Source organism: Opisthocomus hoazin, chromosome Z (assembly GCF_030867145.1).
Source record: "Opisthocomus hoazin isolate bOpiHoa1 chromosome Z, bOpiHoa1.hap1, whole genome shotgun sequence".
In the NCBI taxonomy this organism is placed as follows: Eukaryota; Metazoa; Chordata; class Aves; order Opisthocomiformes; family Opisthocomidae; genus Opisthocomus; species Opisthocomus hoazin.
Genome location: NC_134454.1, coordinates 80,560,749 through 80,586,558, shown reverse-complemented (window position 1 = coordinate 80,586,558; position 25,810 = coordinate 80,560,749). Strand labels below are relative to the sequence as shown.

Genomic DNA, 25,810 nt, shown 5'->3' with positions numbered 1-25,810 from the left:
ACTGTCACACATCCATGTTTGATACGAGGCTAATAAAGACTTCCTCTAATGCAAAAATCCCTTTAGCTAAACTCTAAACTAAATGGGCTGAAAGGGTAGAAAACTTGGAAACACAATGCTGAAGCATCAGACTCTCACACTTACGCCCGGGATCTTCAACCTCAAATCTGTAAGTTTCCAAATCAAGATACTCTCGGAAGTAGCAACAGGACATGTTTCTTGCAGGGCTTTCACCTGCTCATACCCTACTCTAATCCATCGTCAGCCCTTGAATTGCTTTGTCATTTCCTCACTTTCCTCCTCCAGTTGCACAGCATTACTGTAACCAGAACAACAACTGCTCTTAGGGCAAGAAACTTCACACGGTTAACAGACTAGCTTTGTAGATTCAGCTGTAAAGTTTTAAGCAGTAACTTCTCTCCTTGCTTGGTAAGAAACTTGGCACACTATGGGTAGTTTAAATACAACCACCACCACCCTAGAATAAAATAAGCAAGCACTGTCTGCGTATGCTAGGACTCTTGCATCACCTGGGGCAGAACAGGAAGCCAGAAGCTCACACTTGCAAGCTGCACCACTGACTGCCAATTAGTCTTCCCTGTAAAGTCAGCAAACAGAAGCCAGAAGCCAAACAGTTGTCAGACACTTCTAAAGCCAAAAGGGAGAAACTTTAAGAAACAAGATAGGCGCCCAACTAAGAATGCAGAAAATTTGAGTACCATTTAATAGTTTTAAAGATGCTACAGTAAATAAAGTACAAAATATCTAACTGTTTTTAAACAAGTGCAGCCAAAACGACAGCATACGATGACATAAATCCGAAGGAAGAACTGAAATTGGCCTACTTCTTTCAAGGAAACTGGTTTTTGCTACTCTTGAAATAAGTACATCTGAAACAACTCCAAAGCAGTCTGGACTTTAAGAGCCTTGACAAAGTCCTGATAGCTGAACAACACATTTATTTCTCTTATCTCCAACAGGAATAAGAACTACTTTTCCACCCACTCATTATATAGAAACTAAAAACCAGCCACAAAAACTTCCCCTGAATGCAGTAAACTCCCACCAGCCTCCAAACAGTGAGCTGTGCGTTTTTGTGCCTTCACTTTAAGCTTTGCACATAATTCGGTTCTTCCTGCTAGTAAAACATATGCATGTCAGTCATCAGCGTGCCAAACAACTTGACATGCAGGATCTACCAAGCCAGAGTTGCTTTGGCCATCTGCCAGAAGTCCAAGGACCACACACTTCCACCTGTATGAAACACACCAGACACAACTATCATGTTCTCTGCGGGACAACCTTGTTCTAACAAGTAAACAGGCTAGATAACATGACAGAGAGAAACACATCTTCCTTTTTTTTTTTTTTTTTTACAAAAAACAATTCAGACATGCAGCTTACGACAGTGCTATCACTCAAAGACCAAGGCAGATGGGCATGGCTAGGTACTACAGTTGTCACGGCCACGAATCTTTATGCTCTAGCCCTACTTTTCACACTCCGTGAGATTACTAGCTGTATGCTTATTTTTCTTTTGGTTTGCAGAAGTGGTGAGAAGATATTCTGGCAAGTGGCTCCCATATAATTAGTGTGTGTCTGTCCCCTTTTCAAACTGCTTACAATCAGCGTCATCAAAAAACTGCCCCACTTCATTAACCAAGGAACTTCAATAATCAGCTTGCCAAAAGCAAAGACTGTGGAAGGGAATCAAGTCTCTGAGGACCAGAGTCAGAATTGCAAAATCCATCCTTCTCTTACATACAATACTGAGAGCAGAACGGCTTGCCAGGCTCTTCTGTCAAGTCTACTTCCCTTTTTTTACCTGCCTTTCGGAGACAACAATTTAGGGAAAAACAAAACAAAACAAAACCATCAAAGGTACCAATTCATTAAATACAAGTGCCCTTCCCATGCATCTTCAACTGAAAGCACTGACTTTATACAGCAAGATTAAAAAACAGGCCTATGAAATGCCATTTCAAGGCAGCATATAGACTCTCTTGTGTCCTCTGCTGCTGCTCCTGCACACAGCACAGCAGACGAACAGGCAGCCGTACCTTGTAGTTCATCGTACCAATCAACCAGAACAAAAACACAGGGTGCCACCCCGAGCTGCAGCATGTTTTTACTACACAAGCAGGATGGATGTAGATTTACAAGGCACAAAGACCACACATGAAAGACTGCTTGTTCTTCACACAAGAAGTGCTCACGACATGCTCTGCACCCCAGCTCTTCACATACCGCTCTCAGAAATCACAGGCACATTCCTGTCATTCACACCAATATTTGAAAGAAACCCAGGATAAACACACTGCCTTGCTGAAAATAGAATCACTAAGAATTAATCGCAATGAAGTTTCACAATTGGCTTAAGCCAATCTTTGAGAATCCATGCGCTTCTCCCTCACCCAGCCAGTCTCACCACCCTTCTGACAGCAACCAGTGCTCAGTTAGGCTGCGAGGTCGGTCGCCAGATGGTATCTCTGCCTCCACAGAAAACTAACCCTACGAGAACACCCGCCTGAACACAAAGCAGCAAGCCGATCCAGCTGACTCCCCAGCCACACACACACCAGTGCCAGCAAGAACCAGCAGCTGGGAACATCCCATTCTGCAACAGCACAACTCCAGATCAGCTGAAGCTGGTCACAAATGTTTCACCCTCATCCAAGCTGGAAAATGACATCATTGTTCTCCATCAAATTTGTTTTTTGCTAACAAAACAAAAGCAAAACAATGTTTACAATATTATTACACCAATACCACTGCTGGTCACACTGAGTAGCACTGCATGATTTTTCCCAGTTCTCAGCCTTGCCTTTTATTCAGATTGTAAACATCTCGCTTTTCCATGTTCGTAAAACAATTTGCATAAGATTCTTTCATTCTAGGGAAATACAGATCTATTAATATATGTCAAGCCTCCCCAAAACCTGGACTCTTTAAAGTCTACATTATCAAACTGGTATGTCTCCTTCCCACTTGTGGTCAGAACACACGCTAATCTTAGCACAAAACCTACTCACAGACCATGCAGTACAGGCGATGCCAGTGGGTAACGGCCTTACACCTGCTCCTGTGAAAGGCTTCAAAGAGAAGCAATCCAGAATATAAAGAAACCATCTGAGAAGTGAGCAGTGGTAAAAGCCACCTGCAGGCTGACCAACTCTGAGCTCTCATTTCCAGAGACAAGACAATGCAGTTAGGCACTCCACCTTGCTACGAAACTCTGAAGCACCACTAGCTAATGGGCACCCACTTCGATGTCATTGAATTTGTTTACTGCCAAAATCACATTTGACAGTTTTTACGTGTGTCTTGCCCTCCGTGTTTAATTTCAGGAGGCTGGCAGACCGTTAACGCATGTCAACAGATGGCAGAGGATGGAGAAGTGAGAGACCTCGCCCGCTAACGGGCATCTCTGCCACCCACACCATACCTGGCACAGAAACTACCCGACTCTGAAGACAGACCAAATACTCTTGAGACAAGAAAAAACACCTGGCTATTTACTCACAAGCCACTGAAAAAAACGGTGAATGGCAGTGTCAGTTCCAGGCATCAGAAATGTATTTACACCAAGTTTCGGTCACTGTTCAGTGGTCTTTGAGTTACAAACTGCAGGAGCATGACTTCTCATTCCCTCTCCGGGATCAGAAACAAGCACTCTTCTTGATTTTCCATCACACTTGCAAAGCCAGAAGATACGTTAACTCGCAAAGCAAGTGGACGCCACATTCCCCACAGAGGGTCCAAATTCACGGATGGAAGAGTAACTGCTTGTTGTATTCTCACCACTACAACCGCAGGACGACAAGCCTAGGTTGTAATTGCACGGGATGCACAGAACAGACATGGGGTGTCTTGAACAAATTAAAAGTCTCTAAGAAGAAACAAGAGCTGCTGGTTTACAGCAGGGCATCCAAGGCAATATATGAATCCATCAAAGAGAAAAGATACCAACTAGCTTTCAGAAAGCAACCCATTCATGCCTTGGAAAAGACACCTGAGAAAACAGAAGAGAGCATTTGTTGGGGAAGTTTTTAAACACAAATACATCTACTAGGCCTGCCTGGAAATAAAAAAAGGCAAACAAAAATATTATATTCCAGGCAATTATATTCTCAAGCAACTGGGAACTAATAAGCTTCTTGTATTCACGGAATGATTTACAGCTCTTGCATTTTTTTATCCTTAACTTCACAATGAGCAAAACAATTATGTCCTGAACACATACACAGAACTAAAGGAACAAAAGTAGCTGCAGAATGATTCTTGGAACTTCTTTTTATAAGCTGCCTTATTCTTTGTCATTTCCTGAAACAGTAAAAACAAAATAAAAAGAAAACTACAGCAATCTTGTGTTCAGCGTTTTCGTTTGCCATAACCTTGTCTCCTACGTAAGTCCCAAAGTTTCTCTAAGAAGCCTGAATAGAAGACGCTGATTACAGGTAGTCTCTTCTTCCAAAATTTCACGGTATCAACCATCAGTAATTCAGATGCCATTGTAACATACCTGAACGTCTGCACCTCTCAGAGGTTTGCCTGCTCGATCATCTGAAGTTGAAAAACATTAAGAAGCCCACTGCATACAAGATCTAGGAGATTCCTGCAAACATGAATCCTGCCTCAGAAAACCCTGGGTGACTGTGTTTGAATTTTTAGACACTTCAGTGCTTGTACAGGTTCCATAATTCGACATCTATCAGAAAAAGCATGCACCTCTAAGAAACCTAAGTATGTGATTTACAGCTGGCCAACTGTGAGCACCAGGACCCACTGGAGAACAACAAAGTGATTTCATATGCACAATCATACCCAGGGATATTTTTAAAGATAAAAAGTTACCCCAACTAACTAAACAAGTTATAATCCTCAATAAAAATTAGCAACTGACAGAGAGCTCCACACTCTCTTCGGTGTTTATAGTGACTAGTACTGTCAAGTGACTAAAAGCAAACCAATTCCTCTATGACAGGAGCGTATTTCTGTTCTTTTATTAAAAATAGCAAATCCTTATGGCATAGCAGTGACAAGGGCAATTTATAAATTAAATGCTAAAAGTTCTCAGTGCCACATTCAAGCTTTGCTTAAAATAACTGCTATGTTTTATATTTTTCTGTTGCATTAATTTTAATTATGTGCAACTCCAATGCAGCATTAAAGTCAACCAAGTTGGTTTAGGTTTGCTCCCAACTTAAATGCCACAACTTCAGCATATGAGAATCAGCAAAGGAATTCTTCTTTATTAGGTCGCTTACTCAGGAGATGAGAGAGAAAATCTCATAATTAGAGTGTCAAGTTTAACGCTCTGCTTGTTCAAATGTGAACACAAAGCAACCAAGTTAAAGCTATTACATTATTCATAATTCATATACAATCTTGCACAATGCTGAAATGACTTTCTTTTGTAATCGTTGCATTTTGCTTAATAAAAGACAAGGTCCATCTGTAACGTGAAGTCTAGCCATGGAAACATGCACTTAGTTGCAGCGTATGCAGTGGGAACAACAAAATGGTTGAATCCCTCTTCAGTTCCGTCATTGTTTAGTCTCAAATAACTTTCTGCAAGGTCGTGTTGACAACGCACTTGCCCATTTATCTTTGCTGCAGCAGCGCTGGAACTACAGAAGCTACAGAACACAGCAAAATTGTTGCAGCTCTATAAAACACACAGTCAGTCATCTTGCTAGGGTAAGCAAGATTTTCGAGAGCTTGTGTTTCAGCAGGAGTTTGTCTTCTGTAAGCTGTTCCACAAAGTGCTGGCTACTGACTGGCTGAGACGATGAACACACGTGGAGAAAGCAGGCAGAGAGATTCTATTTCAGGCTTATTTCTGTTAAAACACTGTATTGTTTATACAGCTAGGCCTTGCTTCTTAAGAGCTGCAGCACAAAAGCCTCCCGCTGTGTAACTGTGAATAATAACAAAACATCTGGGGAAAAAAAAAAAGCTACCACTGTCCCTTGCAGGTCAGACCACTGAGCGCAAGTTTGGCACAAAAAATTCTTGAGGCAAAGAAACAATCCCACCAATTGATATACTTTGAGGTTTAAGAGCTGCTTGATGTTCAGGCTACTAACTCTGGCAGAGAGAATATTTTCATAGAATGGTTTGAGTTGGAAGGGACCTTACGGATCATCTCATGCCACCCCCTGCCATTGGCAGGGACACCTTCCACCAGACCAGGTTGCTCAGAGCCCCATCCAACCTGGCCTCGAACACTGCCAGGGAGGGGGCAGTCACAGCTTCTCTGGGCAGCCTGGGCCAGGGCCTCACCACCCTCACAGTGAAGAATTTTTTTCTTATACTTAATCTAAATCTGCCCTCTTTCAGCTTAAAGCCATTACCCCTTGTGTTATCACTACATGTGCTTACAAAAACTCCCTCTCCAGCTTTCTTGTAGGCCCCTTCAGATATTGGAAGATTGATATAAGGTCTCCCCGCAGCCTTCTCTTCTCCAGGCTGAACAGCCCCAGCTCTCTCAGCCTTTCCTCACAGGAGAGGTGCTCCATCCCTCTGATCGTTTTTGTGGCCTCCTCTGGCCCCGCTCCCACAGCTCCCTGTCTGTCTTGTGCTGAGGACTCCAGAGCTGGGTGCAGGACTCCAGGTGGGGTCTCAGCAGAGTGGAGTGGAGGGGCAGAATCACCTCCCTCAACCTGCTGGCCACGCTGCTGGGGATGCAGCCCACGATACGGTTGGCCTTCTGGGCTGCGAGTGCACATTGCTGGGTCACGTTGAGCTTCTCGCCCATGAACACCGCCAAGTCCTTCTCCTCAGGGCTGCTCTCAATCCACTCATGGCCCCGCCTGTATTTGTGCTTGGGATTGTCCCTGCCCATGTGCAGGGCCTTGCATTTGGCCTTGTTGAACTTCACAAAGTTCACAATGGCCCACCTCTCAAGTCTGTCCAGGTCCCTCTGGATGGCCCCCCTTTGCTCCAGCACGTTGACCGCACCACACAGCGTGGTGTCGTCAGTAAACTACCTAAAAAGTATGTTCTCCTACATTTATTAATCACATAGGACATAATCTTAATACTCCCCTGTAACGTTTCAAATGCAAAGCATCACTTTAAGAATCTGAAAAGGTTTCAATTTTTGCTGAAGCAAGTATAGAGACACATAAACAAAAAAAGTTATCTGGACACTGAAAACAGATTTAGAGTGAAAAAAACATGAAGTGAACAGCAAAGAATAATCCTGAAGGCCTGAAATTCATTTTTTAAGCTAGGATCATTTTCAGCTACTCTGACAAACATCTGGAGTTTAACCCCAGTTTTTAGTTTTGTAGCAACTTTTCAGAATCATCAGCACAGAACCACAGGCAGAAACAAACTGTGTAACACTGAGCATAATGAAAAAAGAGTCTTACTAGCGACTTCTGCCAGGCATGATGTCTACCATTTAGCAAAACTAGCATCGCTCGTTAACTTTGCATTTGCAGAAGAAAAAAGATTGAACGCCACCCCTGCTCCCCACCTCACAAACAGATGTGAACCCCTCCACACAGATCAGATCGACGCTGCACGGAGGCCCAGGCCTCGCGTTCAGGTTCGCGGCGCCGTATTTTCAGATGAGAACAGGGCGTTGTTAAGCATTACCTTCACTGAAAATGACCTGTGCGTGATTCTGACTGCGCTCCTCATTACTTTCTAACATTTTCCTCGGCAGCCTGCACAGTTTCAGGACGGTAAGCACCGTTTGGGGGTGCGGGCGGAACAGTTCACAGAGGGAAGAGAAACCAGAGAGGGAGCGCTCACCGTGTTGCACTTCGTCCCGCACACCACTTGCCGGTGGTTCAGCCACTGGGAGGCAAACACTTTGTTCAGGGTTCCGAGGTGAAACTCCCTCTCCTTCAGGAGGCCGGGCAGCTGCTGGGCTGCGTACCCGTGGAGCAGGCGGTGGTAGCTGGACTCGCCCTGCATCCTGACCTCCCTGCCTTTCAGGTAGCACACCAGAGACCTTTTCACCGGGGGGAGCCTCTTCCTTTTGCGAGCCGAGTGATCCCACCCGTACTGCGGAGAAGAAGCACAGAAACCGGGTCAGGCGGGCGGCGCCAGCCCCGGGCGCGACCCTCCTGAGCCCGAGCGGCATCCCCAGCCGAACACCGCGGCCGCCCAAGCCGCCCCGGGGAGCACCGAACACCGAGCGGCTTTCATGCAGCGCAAAACCGAGCGTGAACGTTTACTGAAGCAGCTCCGGCACCAGAACCGGCCCGCAGCGGCCCGGCACGCCGGGCGCCCACCGACGCCGGCGGCTGAACGGGAGGCGGGGGACACACACACACACACACGGGGGTCCGCCCGGTACCGACCGCGCCGTCCATCGGGCTCCCCCGGCGGCCGCGCAGCATCGCTGGGCCCCGGACGCGGCGGGACCCGGCGGTTACGGCGCAACGGCCGAACCCAACGGCGGCAGCGCCGGCAGGGGCCCGAGGGAGCCGGGAACACCCTCCCTCCCCGCGCACCCCCCAGCACCGGGGGTGCCCCCCCGGCCTACCTGCTCCCCCTGGAGCCCCCCGGGCCCCGCGGCGGCGGCCGCCGCCGCTTTCCGCTTCCTGCTAACTGTTTTCCGGGCCATAGTAGAAGGAGGAGAAGAAGGAGGAGGAGAAGCCGAGAGCCCGGCGCGGGCCCCACATGGAGCAGGAGGGGGAGGCGGCCGCCGGGGGACGGGGCATATAAGCGCGGGGAGCCGGGCCCGGTCGCGCTCTCCGCCGCAGGCCCCGCCGACCGCGCTTCACGACATTTTCACTGGGTGTGGCGTTTTATTTTTTTTTATTATTTTACGACAGTCGCGTCGCACCTTTACGGCGGCTCCCCCCATCCGCCCCGCCCGCAGCATCGTTTCCTAGCAACCGGGGGCAGGGCGGTGAGCTGGCCCCGCCCCCTCCGCCGTTGCCATGGCGGCGAGCGGCGCCCCCTGGCGGCGGTGGGCCCGGCTGGGAATGAAAAAAAATGGCGGAAAACGTCCGCATTTCGTCATAAAAAGCCGGCGACGGCGCTCGCCCTCACACACGCGCCACCGCCGCCGGGGTTTTCGGGACAAACCCCGCCCTGTTTCACGCCGAGGCCCCCTCCAACGGCCGAACCCAGCCCTTGGCGCTCGGGGCCGCGCTCCGGAGCGGGGAGTGCCCCCGCCGTGAGGGGACGAGGGCCGGCGTCGAGGCGGCCGTGGCCGCTGAGGGAAAGGGACTGAGGTGCGCGGGGCGCAACTCCCGCTCCGGGCCCGGCTCGCCGCCCCCGTGCAGCGCCCGGACGGCCTGCCGCGGTGCCCAGAGGGGAGCGGGGCCGGAGCCGCTGGGAGCTGCAGTGCCAGCACCGGATCCGGGCCCGGGAGAGCCCCGCCCTCCGCCACCTCCGCCCCGCCCTTCGCGGAAACAGGCGGAGCTCTCCAAGCCCTCACCCCGCCCCTCGCCCCGCCGGCGTGACGTCACCCGCTAGTAACACCCCGATTGGACCAGCGGCTTGGCGGCGTGACGCCATCGCGTCTCCGGCGGAGGCGGGGCGAGGCGAAGGCGGAGGGCAGGTAGACAAGATGGCGTCGCCCGGTGTCGGGGCTGGCGGCGGCGAGGCGGCGCGGGTTCCGTAGGGGCGGGCGGTGGGCAGTGGCCGCGGGGACAGCCCGAGCCGCCCGCCGGGGGCCGCCGGGCAGGTAATGAGCGGGCCGGGGGGGGCGGGGGCTGCCGGTCGCGGGTCGGCGGGCCCCGTCCCGCGGGCGCTGCCGTGGCGTGGGGGCCGCGCTGGGGCCGCCCCGCGTCTGGGCCGCTGCCGCTCGGTGGAGGTGAGGAGGCGCGGGGCTGGCTCGGCGGGACGGAGCGCTGGCGCGGCACCCGGGGAGCGGGGGGGGGCCGGGCGGGCGGGGTGGCTCGCCTTCCCCTGCGCTCTCCCGCAGCTCTGGGCGCTGCCCGAGCCGAGGGAGGGCATTTCCGCCGAGTAACCCGGGGTGAATTTGCGTCCGGAGAGCTGGTTGCTGTTGAAATGCGAGTAAACGCTGAGCGCCTGTGGCATTTGGAATTAAATTCCTCCTGGCGGTAACTAAGTCTTCTGTGAAGAGCCGAAACCTCTGCTTTTGGGGGGGGGGGGTGTTGGTGGGCGTGGGGCGTTGGTCACGCCTGTCTTCAGGGAATTTGTTACTTCCTGGCGCCGGTGTTGTGAAAACCGTAGTGCTCATCTTCCCGGTGCCGCTCCTGAGTTTGGATTTCTGCTGTGTTCAGTCTTCGTTTGCGTGTTCTTGTAGGCTGAAGGGCCAAATCGTCGCTTGCTTCATGGGTCACAGCCCTCCGCATGAGCTCTGTTTATGCTTATTACCTGTTTCTGGATCTTTTCCAGTTAGCTGTTCTGCTTTTGAATGGGGAAGAGGATCACATCTTCGTCTGCATTTGGGATGCAGACATACCATGGATGTATGTACTGGTGTAAAAATAGTTCAGTTGTGTAGTTTTTTACTTCCTGATAATGCCTGGTGTTCTGTTAGCGCAGTGCTTACTAGGAGTAACAACATTTAACACTTTTATGAAGCCATTTGGTGCAATTCAAGAACTGTCTTCCTGAGTTTTGATAGCTCATAATCTATTATTTTAAAGTGAGAGTTAGGATTGCTTTGGTTTGTCAATTAGTATAACAAATTGCAACAGATGAACATGAGTGATCACTTCATGAAGTGTTTTTATTCCCCACATCATTTAAAAATTCAAAACAAGTATAAAAAAAAGCAGTATTACAGGAATCTTATGTCATTGATCCTGTCTCATCAGAATAGAGATAAGCAGATGGACTCCGGCACTTGGTTGTGCAACTCATGGAGCTGCCATCCTGGATGTAGTAGAAACACGTTCATGTCAGATTTAAGCACTTTGAGGTGGATATTCCTAAATAACAAGTGAGTATTGCCAAATTAAGGAACAACTAAGTTCTGACTGGTGATGTAACTTTAGTGGCTGAGCTACTGATGGAAGGCGTAGTGCGTCTCACAGCTGCTGCAGGGTTAAGGGGCTTTCGTGGGAGCTTGGTGGGGCAAATCTTACTCCAACTGATCTAGAGTGTTAAGAAAAAAGAGGGAGAGGCAGTACTGCCATCAGCCAGACCTCTTCCTCGCCTTCCTTCCCTTGTCATCCTCAGAGCATGGGGCATTCTGCCACTGTGCAGGCGCTCCTGCAGCTGCTGGCTTCGTAGGGCTGGCCCCGCGTACTTGGTATCTCTGCTCTGCAACAGCGTTTTTCAGGGGAGAGAAGGGGAAAAAGTGTTTTGGCCTTCTCCACTCCTTTTCTCGTTACTGAAAAAAGCTCTGTGTGTAGCACCGTACTGGCTGCGGGGAGGGGAATGCGGCTGAGAGGGTACCTGCGGCAGCAGCGTAGCAGAGCTGGGGCGGTTTATTCAGGGCCGTGGGCGGGATGGTGTTGGGTTGCAGGACCGTGGCTGCACTGCTACGTGCTGACTTCAGTTTTCTGTGCACATGGAGCTGTGATTCAGAAGTGACAGCGATGCTTTAGATCACCATTGCAGTTGGGTGACTTAAGCCTTTTAGGCGAAACCTTAATTCTAAGGAAAGGAGGAGACAAAATAAGTAGTTTTTAAATTCAGTGTTTGCAAGCTCCGTGGTTCTGGTCTCAGAAACAAAACCGAAAGTGACTGCGTGTTTCTTGTCTCATTGGCTGCATCTGGCCTGCAAGTTTGATACCACTTTTTTTTTTTGCCCTGTGAGTGCTCTGTGGAGCAAAGGAGTCAGGGAAGAAGTTGCTTCAACTAAGATCAGAGGCTGTGCATAAACTGAAACAAAGATAACCTGAAACTCCAAAGGGAAACCCAAGGAAATCTCAGGTATAAGATATGTGAGTGAATCAGTGTTAGTTTCTCTTTAATGCAGTGAACTTAAATTTTCAGAATATTTTGCGTATACTGATCAGCTGGGAGACTTATTGTATAGTCTACGTCGATGGATAGAAAAATCTTCATGATGAGAAATCATCAAACACACGTGGAAGAGCCCCATCTCCATTCTTCACATGGTGTTTTGCAGTGCACAGTGCATGTTACCCTAGAGACAGAAATCTCCGACAGAATAGGAGCCAGGTTTCTGGGCCAATCCAGCAGACCACCTCATCTAACTCTTGTCACACTGGCAGCCAGAGCTGTTTTGGCTAATGCTGGTGGCAAAAGTGCTGTAATACTGCAGAAGGCATGACCTTAATCATCCTCCTTCTTTTTAATTATATAAGGTTATGGTTTCATGTTGCTTCCACAAACTTTAGGGATTGAGAATTCAGGATGTTCAATGCTGCTATCGGTGTCCAGTCTCTGTATCGTAAGTTTTTTACATCAGCCTGTTCCTATATTTTACAATTGGTGCTGCGTTGAATATTTTGGTAGATTGATCTGTGAGAAATTTAGTCTTACTTTTTAGACAGAACTTCTCTCCAGCCTTCTCTGGCATTTTGTTTCTACCATGATTACTCCCAGTCTTTTCAGTCATAAGTTCCAGAGCTTCAGCTGTCATTTTACAAGGATCTCTACTGAAAGGCATTACTATCTATTCAGAATTGATCAGTGCAATTCAGATCAATGTCAGTGTAAAGAAGGTGTAGTGGAGCTGTAACTGAAAAGCTCTGGAAAATATTGTTTGAAAAATATTATTTGAAGGAAAGGCAAAGAAGGCTTGTTTACAAATTACCAATAGCTTAATTTTTGGAAAAGTAGGTCTTCTAAGGTGTATCAGAGGTTGGTTTCTCTTCCCTGTATTGTGTCTGCTTGCTCTGATGGATAGGAGGGGAATGCTATTGATCTCACAGCATGTAGGATCGATCATTGGGATTGCAGTTGATCGATACAAGCCTGAGCTCACAGTTTTTCTGTGTTAACTACGTAGATACGTAATCCTCTCTGGTATGCAAGTGCATTGCTTAATGCTTTGACCCTCTTGACTTGGTTTGAATAAGCTCATGTTCTGTGTCTCTAATGACCTTTTACGGTCACTGTAGTCTTGCATTGAGGACTGTAAGAGAAAATGAGCAGTGGGGTTTTTCCCTCTCTTAAATGATCAGGTTTATTCCAAATCCTTGCTTGCATGGGGAAGGCATTTTCTTAGATGTCAGGAAGTACTGTCTTTCCTGTGGTTGGGAAGTATCGAAAGAACAGCTTGTATGTCCAGACTTGGTTGTGGTTTTCTGGGGTTTTGGGGTTGTTTTTTTTTCTCTTTGAAGGCCACAAGGCCTTTTCAGAATCCTTTAAGCTTGCAGTGTACTCAAAACACAGAAGTATGTCAAAGGGGAAGCAGAATATCATTGGTCTGACTTGGGTTTAAATCTTCTTTTCTAGAAGGGAGAGTGGATTGGTTCAAAATACCATGTTGCAGCAGTAGTATTGCAGTTTCTGACTAACTGGATGAGTGCAAATGGAAATTCTGAGCTTGTATTTTCTCAGCTGCTTTTTGTGTCGGAAACTCTTACACCAGACTTACAGTTCAAGTTGGGAAATCAGAACAACATGAGTCCTATCCAGGAAGCAGTCAGTGCTTTAGCTGGAAAATGGTCTGAATAAGAATATACTTAAGCTACTTAGCTATTGGTAGTTGGTATCATGGAAACTAGTAATAGAATAAAGACTTGTGAGCTCCTAGTTAGTCTGGTCTGTGTTGCTGGAGGTCAGCATTCATTATAACTGTCTACTAGATCATGTGAAAGTGCTTTCTTAATGTCTATGTTTGTGCTTGCACCATTTGACAGCTCTAGGCTGGCAGCAGATGAAGCCATGACCGAAATGACTGGTGAGACTTATTCTCTCAGTTTGGGAGACTGGATTTCTAAGACCATGCGTATTACCAGTTGTGCTGTGTCAAGCGTTAGCACTGTGCTTAGTCTGGACATTGAGATGTACTTACATGTTCAACTTGATTTGCTTCATCAATTCTGAACTCTAAAATAAAACCAGATTACTGGTTTATAAGCACTCTGCAAAGTATTTGTTAAAACATATGTATTTCCTTTTCTGATGGAGCAAAGCTACACTGGGTTCTGCCCTGATGACTAATAGACTGTCATGTGGTGTCCTTGCACAGTAATGTATAACAATTTGCAATAGAAATATGGGAGGCACACATAGTAGGGAAAGGTTTTTATATGAACAACATCACCATTAATCATCTGGAATTAAATTGTGTGTGGCAAAAAGCTTTTCTATCCTTTTATGCTGCATACCCTCTAAGAAAAGAATGTGTTCTTAAGCTTGCTATTCAGTATTAGGTCACCACAAGCAGTTTGTTGCTGGTCTATTTGACTTCGTGTTAGAAAAAAGGTGAAGATTATTGAATTTCATTCTGTGTTTCTAACAGTATTAAAAAAAAAAGGGGGGGATTATTGTGCTTTTCAGAAAGTAAGTGTGCTTTTCCCCTAAATCAGATGCGAGTTGGAGCACTGCAAACAAAATGGCTGGAAAAATTAGGGTAGTATAAAATAACTTTGCACTCGGGGGGTAATGAACTATAGAGATTTTGGGGGACAGATTTCTGTATCGCATGCCTCTCAGATTTGTGAGCTTCTCACAGATGTAGATTTTTTGATTAATCTGTAATTCTATCAGTGGTCTTTGGTTGGCAGGGCTCTGTACTGGCGATTACTTTTACAGCTAAGCCTATAACTACTTGAAGTATCGTCTTCTAGATACTGGTCTAAGAAATACTTTAAAGAAAATGTTTGGGTATGGAAATTCTTTATCAAGTTTTAATCAGCCAAATATTTGTACTACCATTTTAGTATGAAGAACTGTCAGGCTTTGATTTGGGGGGGAGAGACATTTCAGGACTTCTATAGCTGATGAGGAGTCTCGAGCTTGCAGGAATGCAAAATGCAGTTCCTTTAAGCCAGTGAACTGTCTGTAGTGGAACAATTGCTAGATTCTGACTAATGTCTTAGTAGAGGGCAATTTTCATAATACCTGCATTTACAGGCTTCCTTCTTGTTCGTAGAAGGGAGTTTAATACACAATTTCTGTTGACTCACCTGGAAATCTTTTGATAGCTGGTAAAAAGTACCTAATTTATTGCGAGACTGCTGAATGCCTGTGCTTAATAATCTAATTTCTTTGCAAAAAAAATGCAAGTAAAGGTGGTAAAAATATTGCTTGTAACTAACATTATTGAATTTTTCTTAATTTATATGCAAAAGGAAAGCTAGCAAATTCACCTGCGGACATAAATGCAATACTGTTATGTGCCATAATGTCCTCTACGTTAAGATCTTCAACTGGAAAAGCCATAAACACAGCTTAAAGAACACACCGGTGTGTTACGAGATGCAGGATAAGTAAAGGTAGACGAAGGTGAAAAAGTTGAATGTGACAGGAATGGCTGTGTGGTCTGTGCTGCTGCTGGAGCTGGGGTGGACTCTAGAAATACATGTTTGGTTGGCAGAATGGCTGTCACATCAGTTTGTGTGACATGATATTGTCATCCTCTTCATACCTGAGCTTCCTTATTGCATATGCAAGTAGTATACAGTTCTGAACGTCTACCTGTGGCTTGGGGTGTTCTATTTGTGTTGTGAAATTTGACTGGGGAAGAACTTCTGCCTTCTCTCCCAAGGACATGAATGCTTGAAATACACCAGTATTTAGTGCAGGAATCTAGCTGTGCTCTGAGTAATTTGATTCTGCTGAGTAATGTAAAGGACACCTCTCCCAGCTTGAAGGGAAAGAGAGTTGTCTATCCATTTTACTACAAGCCTTCTTCAAGGTATATTCTCCTGTAATTTAGTGTTACTGCTGGAAATGTAAATGTGATGCTTCTCTTCTGTCATTAGGCAGCACTGGATTTATTTGCTAAAACAAGCTGGATTGAATCGGACATACAGGTCATAAAAGAGGCAGGCTGGGACAGATTCTTGGGTAGCGGGAGAAAATCTGATATCTTAGGTGAGGGATAGTCAGCCCATGGTCTTTCCACTTTTTCAAAAAAAAACCAAAAAAACAAACCACCATCTTGCTGCTTTGTCATAGTAATGATGGTCCACTGAGACCTCCGTGCTGTTAGCAGTCCCAGAGTGTTGCCAGTCTGTTAGACGTTTGTAGAGGAAAAGCTGTGGGTATGACTGTTGGATGGTCATGGGGCAGTCTCATCCAGCAACCTACTCTGGTCTAGTTATAAAAAAGAAGTGAGGCTAGAAGCTGAAGCTGAGTCAGATCTGTCAAAATGTCCAGAGGTAGTGAAGCTAATGTGTGTCTGAAGGCGGCTTTTGCACATAAAATGAGCATTTTCTGTTTGGTTATTCATTGCTGTAAGTGTTTCAGGGGTTGCATTCATTACTGTAGCAGCTGAAGAAGTTTCTAATATGTAGGGGAAACCGAGTGAGACGGAATATATGATATGGAACAAAATTGCAGACTGAAATGAATTCGAAGTAGTAATTTCAAAATAAAGTTTGGACTAAATCCAGTTTTGTATTACCAATCCAGAAGAACATCCTTAAGGCATTTATAGTGAAACGAAAGGCTGTATAGGAGTGATTGAATAGGGAATATGAGGGGCAGAAAGATACTGGTCCAAACTTGAGAGAATGCAGTGAGATTCCTGGGATAGCTGTGGATTTGGGATTCAGGAAATACAGGTTCTGTTCCGGCTTTGTTGCTGGCTGAGCTGCATGACTGTGGGCAAACTGCTTCAGCTTTGTGCTGTGTCCCCACACCTGCAAAAGATGGATAGTTTTACTGCTGGTTAAGAGCCTTGACAGCTTTTCTGAAGTCTCATGAGGAGCTGGGTGATGCTGAGGGTGTAAGGGAATTTTGGCAAAACTACGTTCCACCCAGGACAAAGGTAATGAATGAAAAGTGCGTGTAAGGGTGCTCGGTTCCTGGCCAGACGAATATCCTGTAGCCATCTAGACTTTGTCGGAAAGTATTGTCTTTCTGTGGCTGTGGTTTCTTTCCCATTCCACTTGAGTGTGAAACTGCTTCAGTCTTCATACGCTCTGAAGGTTGGGAGGCTTGTAGCTGTGCGTGTGTCTGCCACTCCCTGTACCTTGCAAGTTTCTGGATTTGCTTTGTACCTTTGTGATAGGAAGATCATTCTGTGTTTGTAGTGAAGTGCAGGCTTCCAGTCCACGCTAGACCTGAAACTCATCTGCTCCAAACATTAGCTAGAAGTGTAGGATTGCAGTGCTGGGAGGGCAAACTGAGTTGTTGCCCTACACAGAGAAAGCAGACCTTCTCAGGTTTTTTAAGTGAGGAAATGTAAGTCTTGAAACTGATATAGAAACAAATAGACTTAAGGTAAGTGGGTGTAGAGGTTATTTTATGATGCTGAGGGATGTACTGAGTGTCTTGTCTGCCTGTAGCTGGTGACCGCAAGATCACTGGGGAGGGAGGAATGATGTCTGTGATACGGGAAGTCTTTCTGAAGCAGAATGTAAAGATGAGTGTAGCAGCCGGGGAGCATCCTTGAAAGTCATGTCTTTCGGGCAGTTGCTCTTCTTTCCTTCTCGGAGGGTCAGGATTGTCTGCGTGTTTGTGTGTCTTCACTGTCAGCAACCTCAGCTGTGGCAATTGCGCACACAGAATGAACCTTCTTTAGCAGATGTGCTGACTCTCTGTTTTTAGCTGTTGCTTTGCTTCCATTCCTCAACTTCTTTCAGTCTGCTGTTGGGCTGTAGGCTGACCCGTATTTCCATTTAAGCAGTCCTAAATAGAGGGGCCTTTGCTGTTTGAGAACGCCGAAATCAGGAGGTGCAAGGAAAGTGTTTCTGCCCAGGACTGGAGTGTGCTGCCTTCAGGTGGTGTAGGCTGCTGAAATTTTCTTATATACAACACAGCAAGCAGCTCATTTACGGATCATATTCTGGTTTTGCAATATATCCACTACAGCTGAGGGACTTTGACTTCTTTGCTCAAAGTTAAATTTCTACTTTTCTGCAGTAGACAAGCTGGCTCAAGACAAGTTAACTTCCTGTGTTCCAAATGAATTCAGGTCCAGAAATGTACTTGGTGTAGGTACCACCAGTTTGCCAAGCCTATTCAGGTGTCTGCTGCTGCTGTGTGTATGTCAGGGGGTTTTTCTGATAGTCGGTGATGATACTTCTGCTCCTGTTTGTTTTTAAAGAGCAGAACTTAGTCTTTGCTGCCAGCTCTGGTCTTCTCTAAAGTTAACAAGCCTTTTCAAGAAATAATTAAGGTGTAAGTATTTGCCTTAAAACTGTTTCCTGCTCTTCATGCTCCATTATGCACCACTTCTGTGTTTAATTACAAGTGGAACTTGCTTATTTAAAATACTTCTGGTAGTGGAGTTTAATTTGGTATTGGCTACTGATAGTGTTTCACATCTAGGTCATTTTTGTAATGCAGTCATTCAGTCCTCTTTGGACTGGGTGGAAAATCGTGAAAGCAGGCTTAACTGATACGGTACGTGGAGATTAAACAAGATTGGTTCTTATTTAGGCATTACTGCAATGGCACCATATTTTTACTTGCTTGATTCACTTTCTTGTATTTCAGTCTGATTCGTTTGTTCTGTTGAGTTAATCTGGGAAGGAGTGCGTCCCTGTCCCGTGTGACATACAAAAATAGCTGAAGTGAGTGTTCACCCTGAACAATGATGAGGTTATTTTTTTCCTTGTCTGTTAGTTTTACCCTCAGTGCAGCAAAACCTGGGATCTTTTCAGACGTGTGTTTCTGCATACACTTATTTTCTTGTCTCAGCCTTAATAAGAAGGGTTGGATGAAGACGGATACCTGTTGGCTTAGTAGGAGTGACACATGAATTAAGGACAAAATGAGCTAGTATTGAAAGCTGAAACTGTACCAGTGACACAATGATGGGTGGAAGAAAAAGCATAAAATCCAAAAAAAGTCAAGTAAGTGTGTGAAGAATGTCACATTTGTATCGCCTAAGATGGAATTCAGATATCTCATATTAGCACTGTCAAGACAAAGGCAAACCAAGTTTGAGATGTTTTGAAAATCAGGAAGGTTTGAGAGAGTGTGAGTTTTATGTTGTCACTTTGCAGAAAGTCAGTTTGGTGGGCACACTTTTCTAGGCGTGCTGTGATCTGCTCTCAGGTGCTTTGGTAGCAAGAAGTTTTTAGAACTTATGCTTTCATGTATGTCAAAGTGTCTATCTGGTGAAAGAGTAACTTGTGGTGGACAAGGATGTTTCTGGGAAAACAAGCAACACTGAGAGGTGAAACTGAAAGAGAGCAGATTTAGATTAGACATAAGGAAGAAATATTTTACAGTGAGGAGGGTGAGACACTGGGGTTTCTCAGAGAAGTTGTGGATGCCCCATCACTGGAAGTGTTCAAAGCTAGTTTTGATGGGATTTTGAGCAACCTGGTCTAGTGAAAGGTGTCCCTGCCTGGGAGGGAACGGATGATGGAGATGGACAGACATGTGGACTAGGTGATCTTTGAAGGTCCCTTCCAACCCAAACAGTTCCGTGGTTGGTGGCCTCTAAATTAAGTGAATTTGCAGGGAACTTGTGTTCTCAGAATGTGGCTCTTTTAGCTGAGAGAAATGAAGTATGTTAGTGGAAAACAGGGACGTCAGATGGCTGGAAAAGTTCAGCAGTTTTAAGCACATTATGGGAGTGATTGTGTAGGGAGTGGGAGAAGGCTGCAGGTGGCATTATGTGTATTTAAACTGCTTGAACAGAGGGTGCAATCAGAATTTGAAGCAGTGGTTACCATGCCGAGTTCAAGGTTTTAGCTTGCTTGCTGCAGGGCAGACAGAGTCATTTACAGGTAGAGTCGTTAATTTGACAGGCTGTATTTTCTGTCAGTACCATACTGAGTTTTGGTCGGAAAATATTAAATGTGTGGTGAGAGTGGGTAGTGCATGTGACCCCAGTATGAGAGGAAAAAAATGATGAATCTATAGTAGTCTTAACAGTGGTTCCATTATTGTTGCACAGTGCAGTAGGCATGTGTTTTGGCTGAGTTCAAATACATGAAATGGCAAGTGATGTTTGACCTGCTGGCAGATTTTGTTTTTCCATTTTGAAACTTTTATCCAACTTTATTTCCTGCTAGATGTTTTTTGTCTCCTTTGGTAATGTAATTCCATAAGCATTCGTATTTCACCAAATTTCTAACAAAAAATGTAACTATCAATAAATTGTACTGTTTCTTCTACGCTTTAACAGGGAAAAGGTGACAGTTGCATAGCTTTCTTTGGAATGGATTTTTTAAAATTCTAGTTAATTAATATTTGTCAAAGGAATACAAAATGCTTTCTGCAATAAAATAATTTGAGTTTTGTGTCAGTATTGGGAGCAGGTCCTGGTATGGTCAACAGTTGAACTTGTTTCTAGATAATGTAAGATCACCTGTACACCTCTCTTGGTCAAAGAGTATAAGAAGAAAAAGCTTGAAACTGCACAGATCCTGTCATTTTTTGATTAAAAAGGGGATGTTCTGCTTAATGGCAAAAGCTGTTTTATGTTGGCAGCATTGTGGTGACGTTTGTCTAGCTCTCCTCATAACTGGGACAAGTCTAAAGTATTAATAATATTCAAGTATTTCAGAGTTATCTTGTTACATATTGAAGTATCACTGCAACAAATAGAGCAGCATTTTAATTAGCTTACGCTGCTCTGGGTTCCAGTCATGCATTTTAAATGTGCAGGATATTCCACTGTTTTTTCATACATCTTTATTAAAAGAACAGAAGAAGTGGGCTATTTTGTTGTTAAGCCAGGAGCTTTCTCTAGCGAGAAGTCTCTTGTTTGAGAAAGGTTGTATTGAAATACTAGCTTTCTTCCAAAGTGCTAGGGTTAACTAGAAAAATTAATGCACATTACCTGGCTATGGCTAGTGCTAAGATGACTGTTAAAGATTTGACTCGTTCTTAGTAGTACGAAGTCTTGTGCTAATTGAGCTGAAGTAGCTAGCTTTGTCAATAGTTATGAGATGCTTTCTATCTGACTATTTTAAGCTCTCAGAAGCGGTAGGTATTTTTTATCCACACTTAGATACAGTAAAACAGTAGTTAAAAGCAGTTGCTCTGCTCCTCAAATTTGGGACTTGTTTCATTACTGCGTTGTGAGTTTATTGTAGCCTTCATTGGTGGTGCAAGTGCTGGAGCATCTTTTCTTGCTTTTTTCCTAGGATGCAGGAGTTGCACAGCATGTTTATATTGTCTGCTGTGATTTATCATGCAAATACCTGTCTGGCTTCTGTTGTATCTCAAGGAGGGGAAGATGGTCCTTCTATTTCTAGCTTACCACTCTGTTCTTTGTGGTGTTGTAGCTTCTAGATTAGTGAAGCTGATCTCTAGAAGCAAAAATGGTGTAAACCCATACATTTTTTTTTTCCTCTGTTTTTCTGTTTAGATGATCTTTAAATAACTTAGGTAACAGTCACTGGAAGGAACTAAACTCTAAAATCCACATGTGCTGTTGGAGTTGACAGAATCTGGGCTGTCCCCTTGTTTGCCGAGTTTGGAAGTCAGGCCAGCCTTAGATGTTAGTTGCAGATGGTTTTCTTTTGTGACAGGACTCTCTTTTTTTGTAAAGAGTCCATTTTAAAAAGCTTACCCATTTGCTGCAACAGTTAAGTGTGAATTTAGAGTAGCTGCATCTTGTATACTCATGTTTGGCACATCAGTCTTTGACCAAAGGAGAAGCCTGTGTTGATCTGCCTTGACCACAGGGCTGACTGGAAGTCATTTTCAGTTTTCTGACGGTCTCGCCTGTGAAACTTGTAGTGCTATAGGCTTGTGTGGTGTATTAGCTTCAACTTCACTGGAAACTTGTATGGCTGGCAAGTGATTCAGTGATTGAAAAACTGGTGTGTTAGTGTACTGCATTTCCTCAGCTGTGGTAGGGTTTTCTGTTATTTATGGGTGAAATGTATGGCGAATTACCTTATGTGATGAATACAAAGTCAGAATCTTAAAGGAGGAGTAGAGGTGTCCAGTATCAGCTAAGAGCCTTAAATTCTTAAACAGCCCAAACAGTATGTGCGTTTAACAAGTGCAGTGTCTTTGATGAACAAAGTGGGACACAAAACGAGGGTAACTGTGTGACTACAGGTGTCTGAAGTTAATGCAGTGAATCCATACAGAACAACAGAGCGAGAGATGCCGTGCTGCTCTGAGAGCGTGTGGAAGAGCTGCTTTAACTTCCCTTCCCGTAGATTGATAGGTACTGAAGCAGAATGTCTAATTGCCCACTATGTTACGTTAAGCAATGGCACAATTTAAAGAATCAATTTCTCCTAATGGTTGTCACCGCTAGAAAGATGCTATCCAACATCTGCATGTAGAGCCCTGTAATGGATGTTATTGCAACCACTGACGAGGGTTGTCCTGTAATCCAGTGATCTGCACACAGACCTACTCAGCACAGGCTCTTTTCTTCCTGTCCTTCCTACTCGTGTGTTCTGGAAACGCTTTTAAAAGTGCCATTTTATTGGTTCCTGTCCTGCTGCCCCCCAGTCATTGTACTGGAAGTAACAAACTAAATTAGTTTGTTACAGACTGTCCTTCATAATTTACATCTCTCCTCACAGTTGCTGGGACTGTTGGTTTGTGGGGTGTGTATGCAGCAGAGATGCCTCATCCTTCCCGCCACCCCTTGCAGTCCATGTAATCCCTACTCTGCATTTGATTAAATGTAGGATGACCACAGAATCACAGAATAGTAGGGGTTGGAAGGGACCTCTGTGGGTCATCTAGTCCAACCCTCCTGCCGAAGCAGGGTCACCTACAGCAGGCTGCACAGGACCTTGTCCAGGCGGGTCTTGAATATCTCCAGAGAAGGAGACTCCACAACCTCCCTGGGCAGCCTGTTCCAGTGCTCCGTCACCCTCAGAGGGAAGAAGTTCTTCCTCAGGTGCAGATGGAACTTCCTGTGCCTCAGTTTGTGCCCATTGCCCCCAGTCCTGTGACTGGGCACCACTGAAAAGAGCTTGGCCCCATCCTCCTGACACCCACCCTTGAGATATTTATAAGCATTTATTAGGACCACTTGTACTTACATTGCATGCGATGGAGGCATGTCATTAGACTTGTTTTAACCAGTGGCCATGGAAAATTGAGTGGAAACTCCATGCCTGTATTTGCTTCAAAGAGGGTCTGGTTTGTTCATGTTGATCTTAAAATAGACCAAGAACCTTAATGCACCTTATCTCCTGGATTGCATTAGCACATGAAAGGAATTACTGTAGATATACTTAAAACTTTTTTTTTCTGTTAAGACTAGTGAAAGTGATGCCCTCCTCCTTTTTTTCTGCAGGACATGAAGTTGCAACATGTCAAATATAGTTTTACAATTTCATCCGAAGAGCTGTTATCAGTGGCTCAGCGTGGTCATGCATAACAAAGGGGGAGCACCTCCATGCAGCTCATTGTTTGCAGAACTGTTAGAGGTACAAAGGAGAAGCATTTGCTGCAGATTTTGGGGTGATGTCAGCTATTTGAAGACTACAGTAAATGAGAACGGAATCTGTTTTATACTGTAGTAAACTTCTGTGATCAGCTTTTTACTGTCAGTCTATGTAAGAGATCTCAGTTCTGTAGCAATGATTGAGCTCTTACGTAGGTGGGAAGCTTTGACAGAAGAATCTTAACTTTTGTTTTATATTAGCAACAGCCACTGTCTAGCTCTATTTTTGTTGTATAAGGCTATATATGGAATATTGATGTTGGTTATAGCCTTTCACTTGCACTGAAACAAGTAGTTATACCGAAAACTTAAACCCCTGTCTAAATCTGGAATACCTGTGATGAATTAGAAATCAATCACTTGAATCAAACTGCTTTTAGCTGTTTATCAATGTGACATCAGTGGTAGTTCATGAATGTAACATAGGCAGCAAAAAAAATCTTTTGGAGGTTTTTTGTCTTTTTGTAGTTTTCACAGAGTGAATGGATGCATCCTTAGTTCTGTATACTTAAACTGCACAATGTGTATTAGCAGGCAAAATGAAAGTTGCAAGATCAGGTTTGTCTTCTCTGAAAACCATAGATGTGCTGAATTGGTTGTGGTCAATAACCTGAGGCATTTAGGTTTCCTCTGACCCATAATAAGTACATTTCTCATTTATCTGACTCTTAGGTGGGAGTTACTTCAGAGAATTCATGTCATCTGGAATCTAGACATACTTACACCCCAGAAGGAGGGATATAGCAACAAGAGACCAGTTCTTCTTGGCAAAGAGTTAAGTTGGCTTGAGTTATCACTAAGAAAGCTATTTCACGTACCGCCAGTGGGTAGGGTGCTTCCAACTTGACTGGCCAGAGCTCTTTCAGAAAAAAAGTAGTGTAGATACAAACTTCAGGGAAAGCACCAATAGAAGGAACATGGAAATAATGATTAAAACCCACCCCAAATTCTCAGCAGCTCCTCATGAGTCACTCTTGGTAGTAATTGTTTTTTCTCATCTGTTGATGAGACTGTCCCTTTGGTATTGTGTGACTGCACCAAGTCATGCTTCTCTGCGTTCTCCTTGTTCTCTGACAACACAGCTACGTAGTCATTCAGGTTTAAGTGGTGATGTGCCAGGTGGACTGCCTTGATCATCTCTCTGCTGTCCCTTCAAGCCTTTCCAGCTTGTTGTCTCTTTGTGCCAGTTATTTCTGTCATCAGTTTTGTCTTGTCACTTCTCTGTTTCTCCATCTTTGTGTTAGTTTGTTTTGTTGTTGGCGGTTGTTCCCCTGCCCCCCCATCCCTTTGTCATCACTCTGAGGTCCTCTGCCCTCATCCTGGGCTCTGCTATACTGTGTTCCTCTGGCTGGCTGATTTTAAGAATGTTACCCTCTTGTCTCGGAGCTATTAGCTGAAGCATGAACATACAGGCAGGAAGGGAAGAACTCGCATCAGCCACTACAGTGGCTGCTGACATTGAAGTTGCTTATAACTTTTAGGTGCATGTAGCCGTGATCGTCTCTTCAGAGCATTAGACAGAACCAAGAATGAGGGAATGGAGCTAAGGAGGTCTACATTTGTAGAAGAGGGCTTGTAGGTGGCTGTAAGAAAACCTTGTAGTACTATGCAGCTAGCTTGTTTCCCTGGCCCGGGAAAGGCGTTGATAAACTTTACACGCAGTAGGGTATGTTCTTAGCCAGCCTATAATGTGCAGTAAACCGTCAGACCAAAGTTTGTGTCCCCCTGCACCCTTCCCACAGATGCCCCTCAGTATCCTGTTCTTGAGTCTAGAGATCAATGCCAACAGTGATAAATAGGACTGCAGGTGTGTGCTAGCTGTTTTGGAGTAAGTCTTTGGGAGCAAGTCCTTTAAATTTGCAAAAGAGCATGGTGACAAAGGTAAGCAAACTTCTGCTGCACAGTGTGACAGCTTTGACTATGCAAATACCGTTCAGACAGTGCCCTGTCATGTTTTAACCCATCAGCCAGCAGCTGGGGCCCAACAGCCACTCGCTCACCCCTCCCCAGCACCTCCGGCGTGATTGGGAGGGGAAATGGACGAAAGGGGAAACTCATGGGTTGAGACAGAGACAGTTTGGTGAGACAACAAAGGAAATACCAATACTACTACTACTACTGATAATAATGCATTTGCAAAATGAACTGTATACAATACAACTTGCTCCCTGCCGGATGACTGAATTGCAACCAGTCCCCAAGCAGTGATTGCATATCCCAGAAATCGTGGATTTTGTGACTTTCCAGAAAAAACTGAACTTCCAGAAATGTTCACGTTCCTGCCCAAGAGAAGATTTGAACTCAAGGAAATGATAAGGAAGGATTCTTGCCCCCCAGCCAACCCCCATTCCTAAACTGAACATGATGTCCATGGTGTGGAGTATTTCCGCTGGGCAGCTTGGTGATCTGCCTGGCTGTGCTCCCTCCCAGCTCCTGCACACCTGC

At 45.2% G+C, this 25,810-nt stretch overlaps 2 protein-coding genes across 8 annotated transcripts in view; one reads left to right on the top strand and one right to left on the bottom strand.

Annotated features, from left to right (window-relative positions):
* Positions 1–8,758, bottom strand: part of DCAF12 (DDB1 and CUL4 associated factor 12) — a 32,039-nt gene extending 23,281 nt beyond the window's left edge. For all 4 annotated transcript variants that reach the window (XM_075447093.1, XM_075447096.1, XM_075447095.1 and 1 more), the window contains exons 1-2: positions 8,507–8,758; positions 7,768–8,022 (exon numbers count right to left, since the gene is read on the bottom strand). In XM_075447093.1, the coding sequence (XP_075303208.1) occupies positions 7,768–8,022; positions 8,507–8,587 (336 nt within the window). In that variant the 5' untranslated portion in view covers positions 8,588–8,758. The remainder of the gene's footprint in view (positions 1–7,767; positions 8,023–8,506) is intronic.
* Positions 8,759–9,487: 729 nt separating this feature from the next.
* Positions 9,488–25,810, top strand: part of UBAP1 (ubiquitin associated protein 1) — a 39,204-nt gene continuing 22,881 nt past the window's right edge. For 2 of the 4 annotated variants that reach the window (XM_075410824.1, XM_075410821.1), the window contains exon 1: positions 9,540–9,658. The gene's annotated coding sequence lies outside the window, so the exon portion shown is untranslated. The other 2 variants (XM_075410822.1, XM_075410823.1) reach the window with 2 other exon arrangements.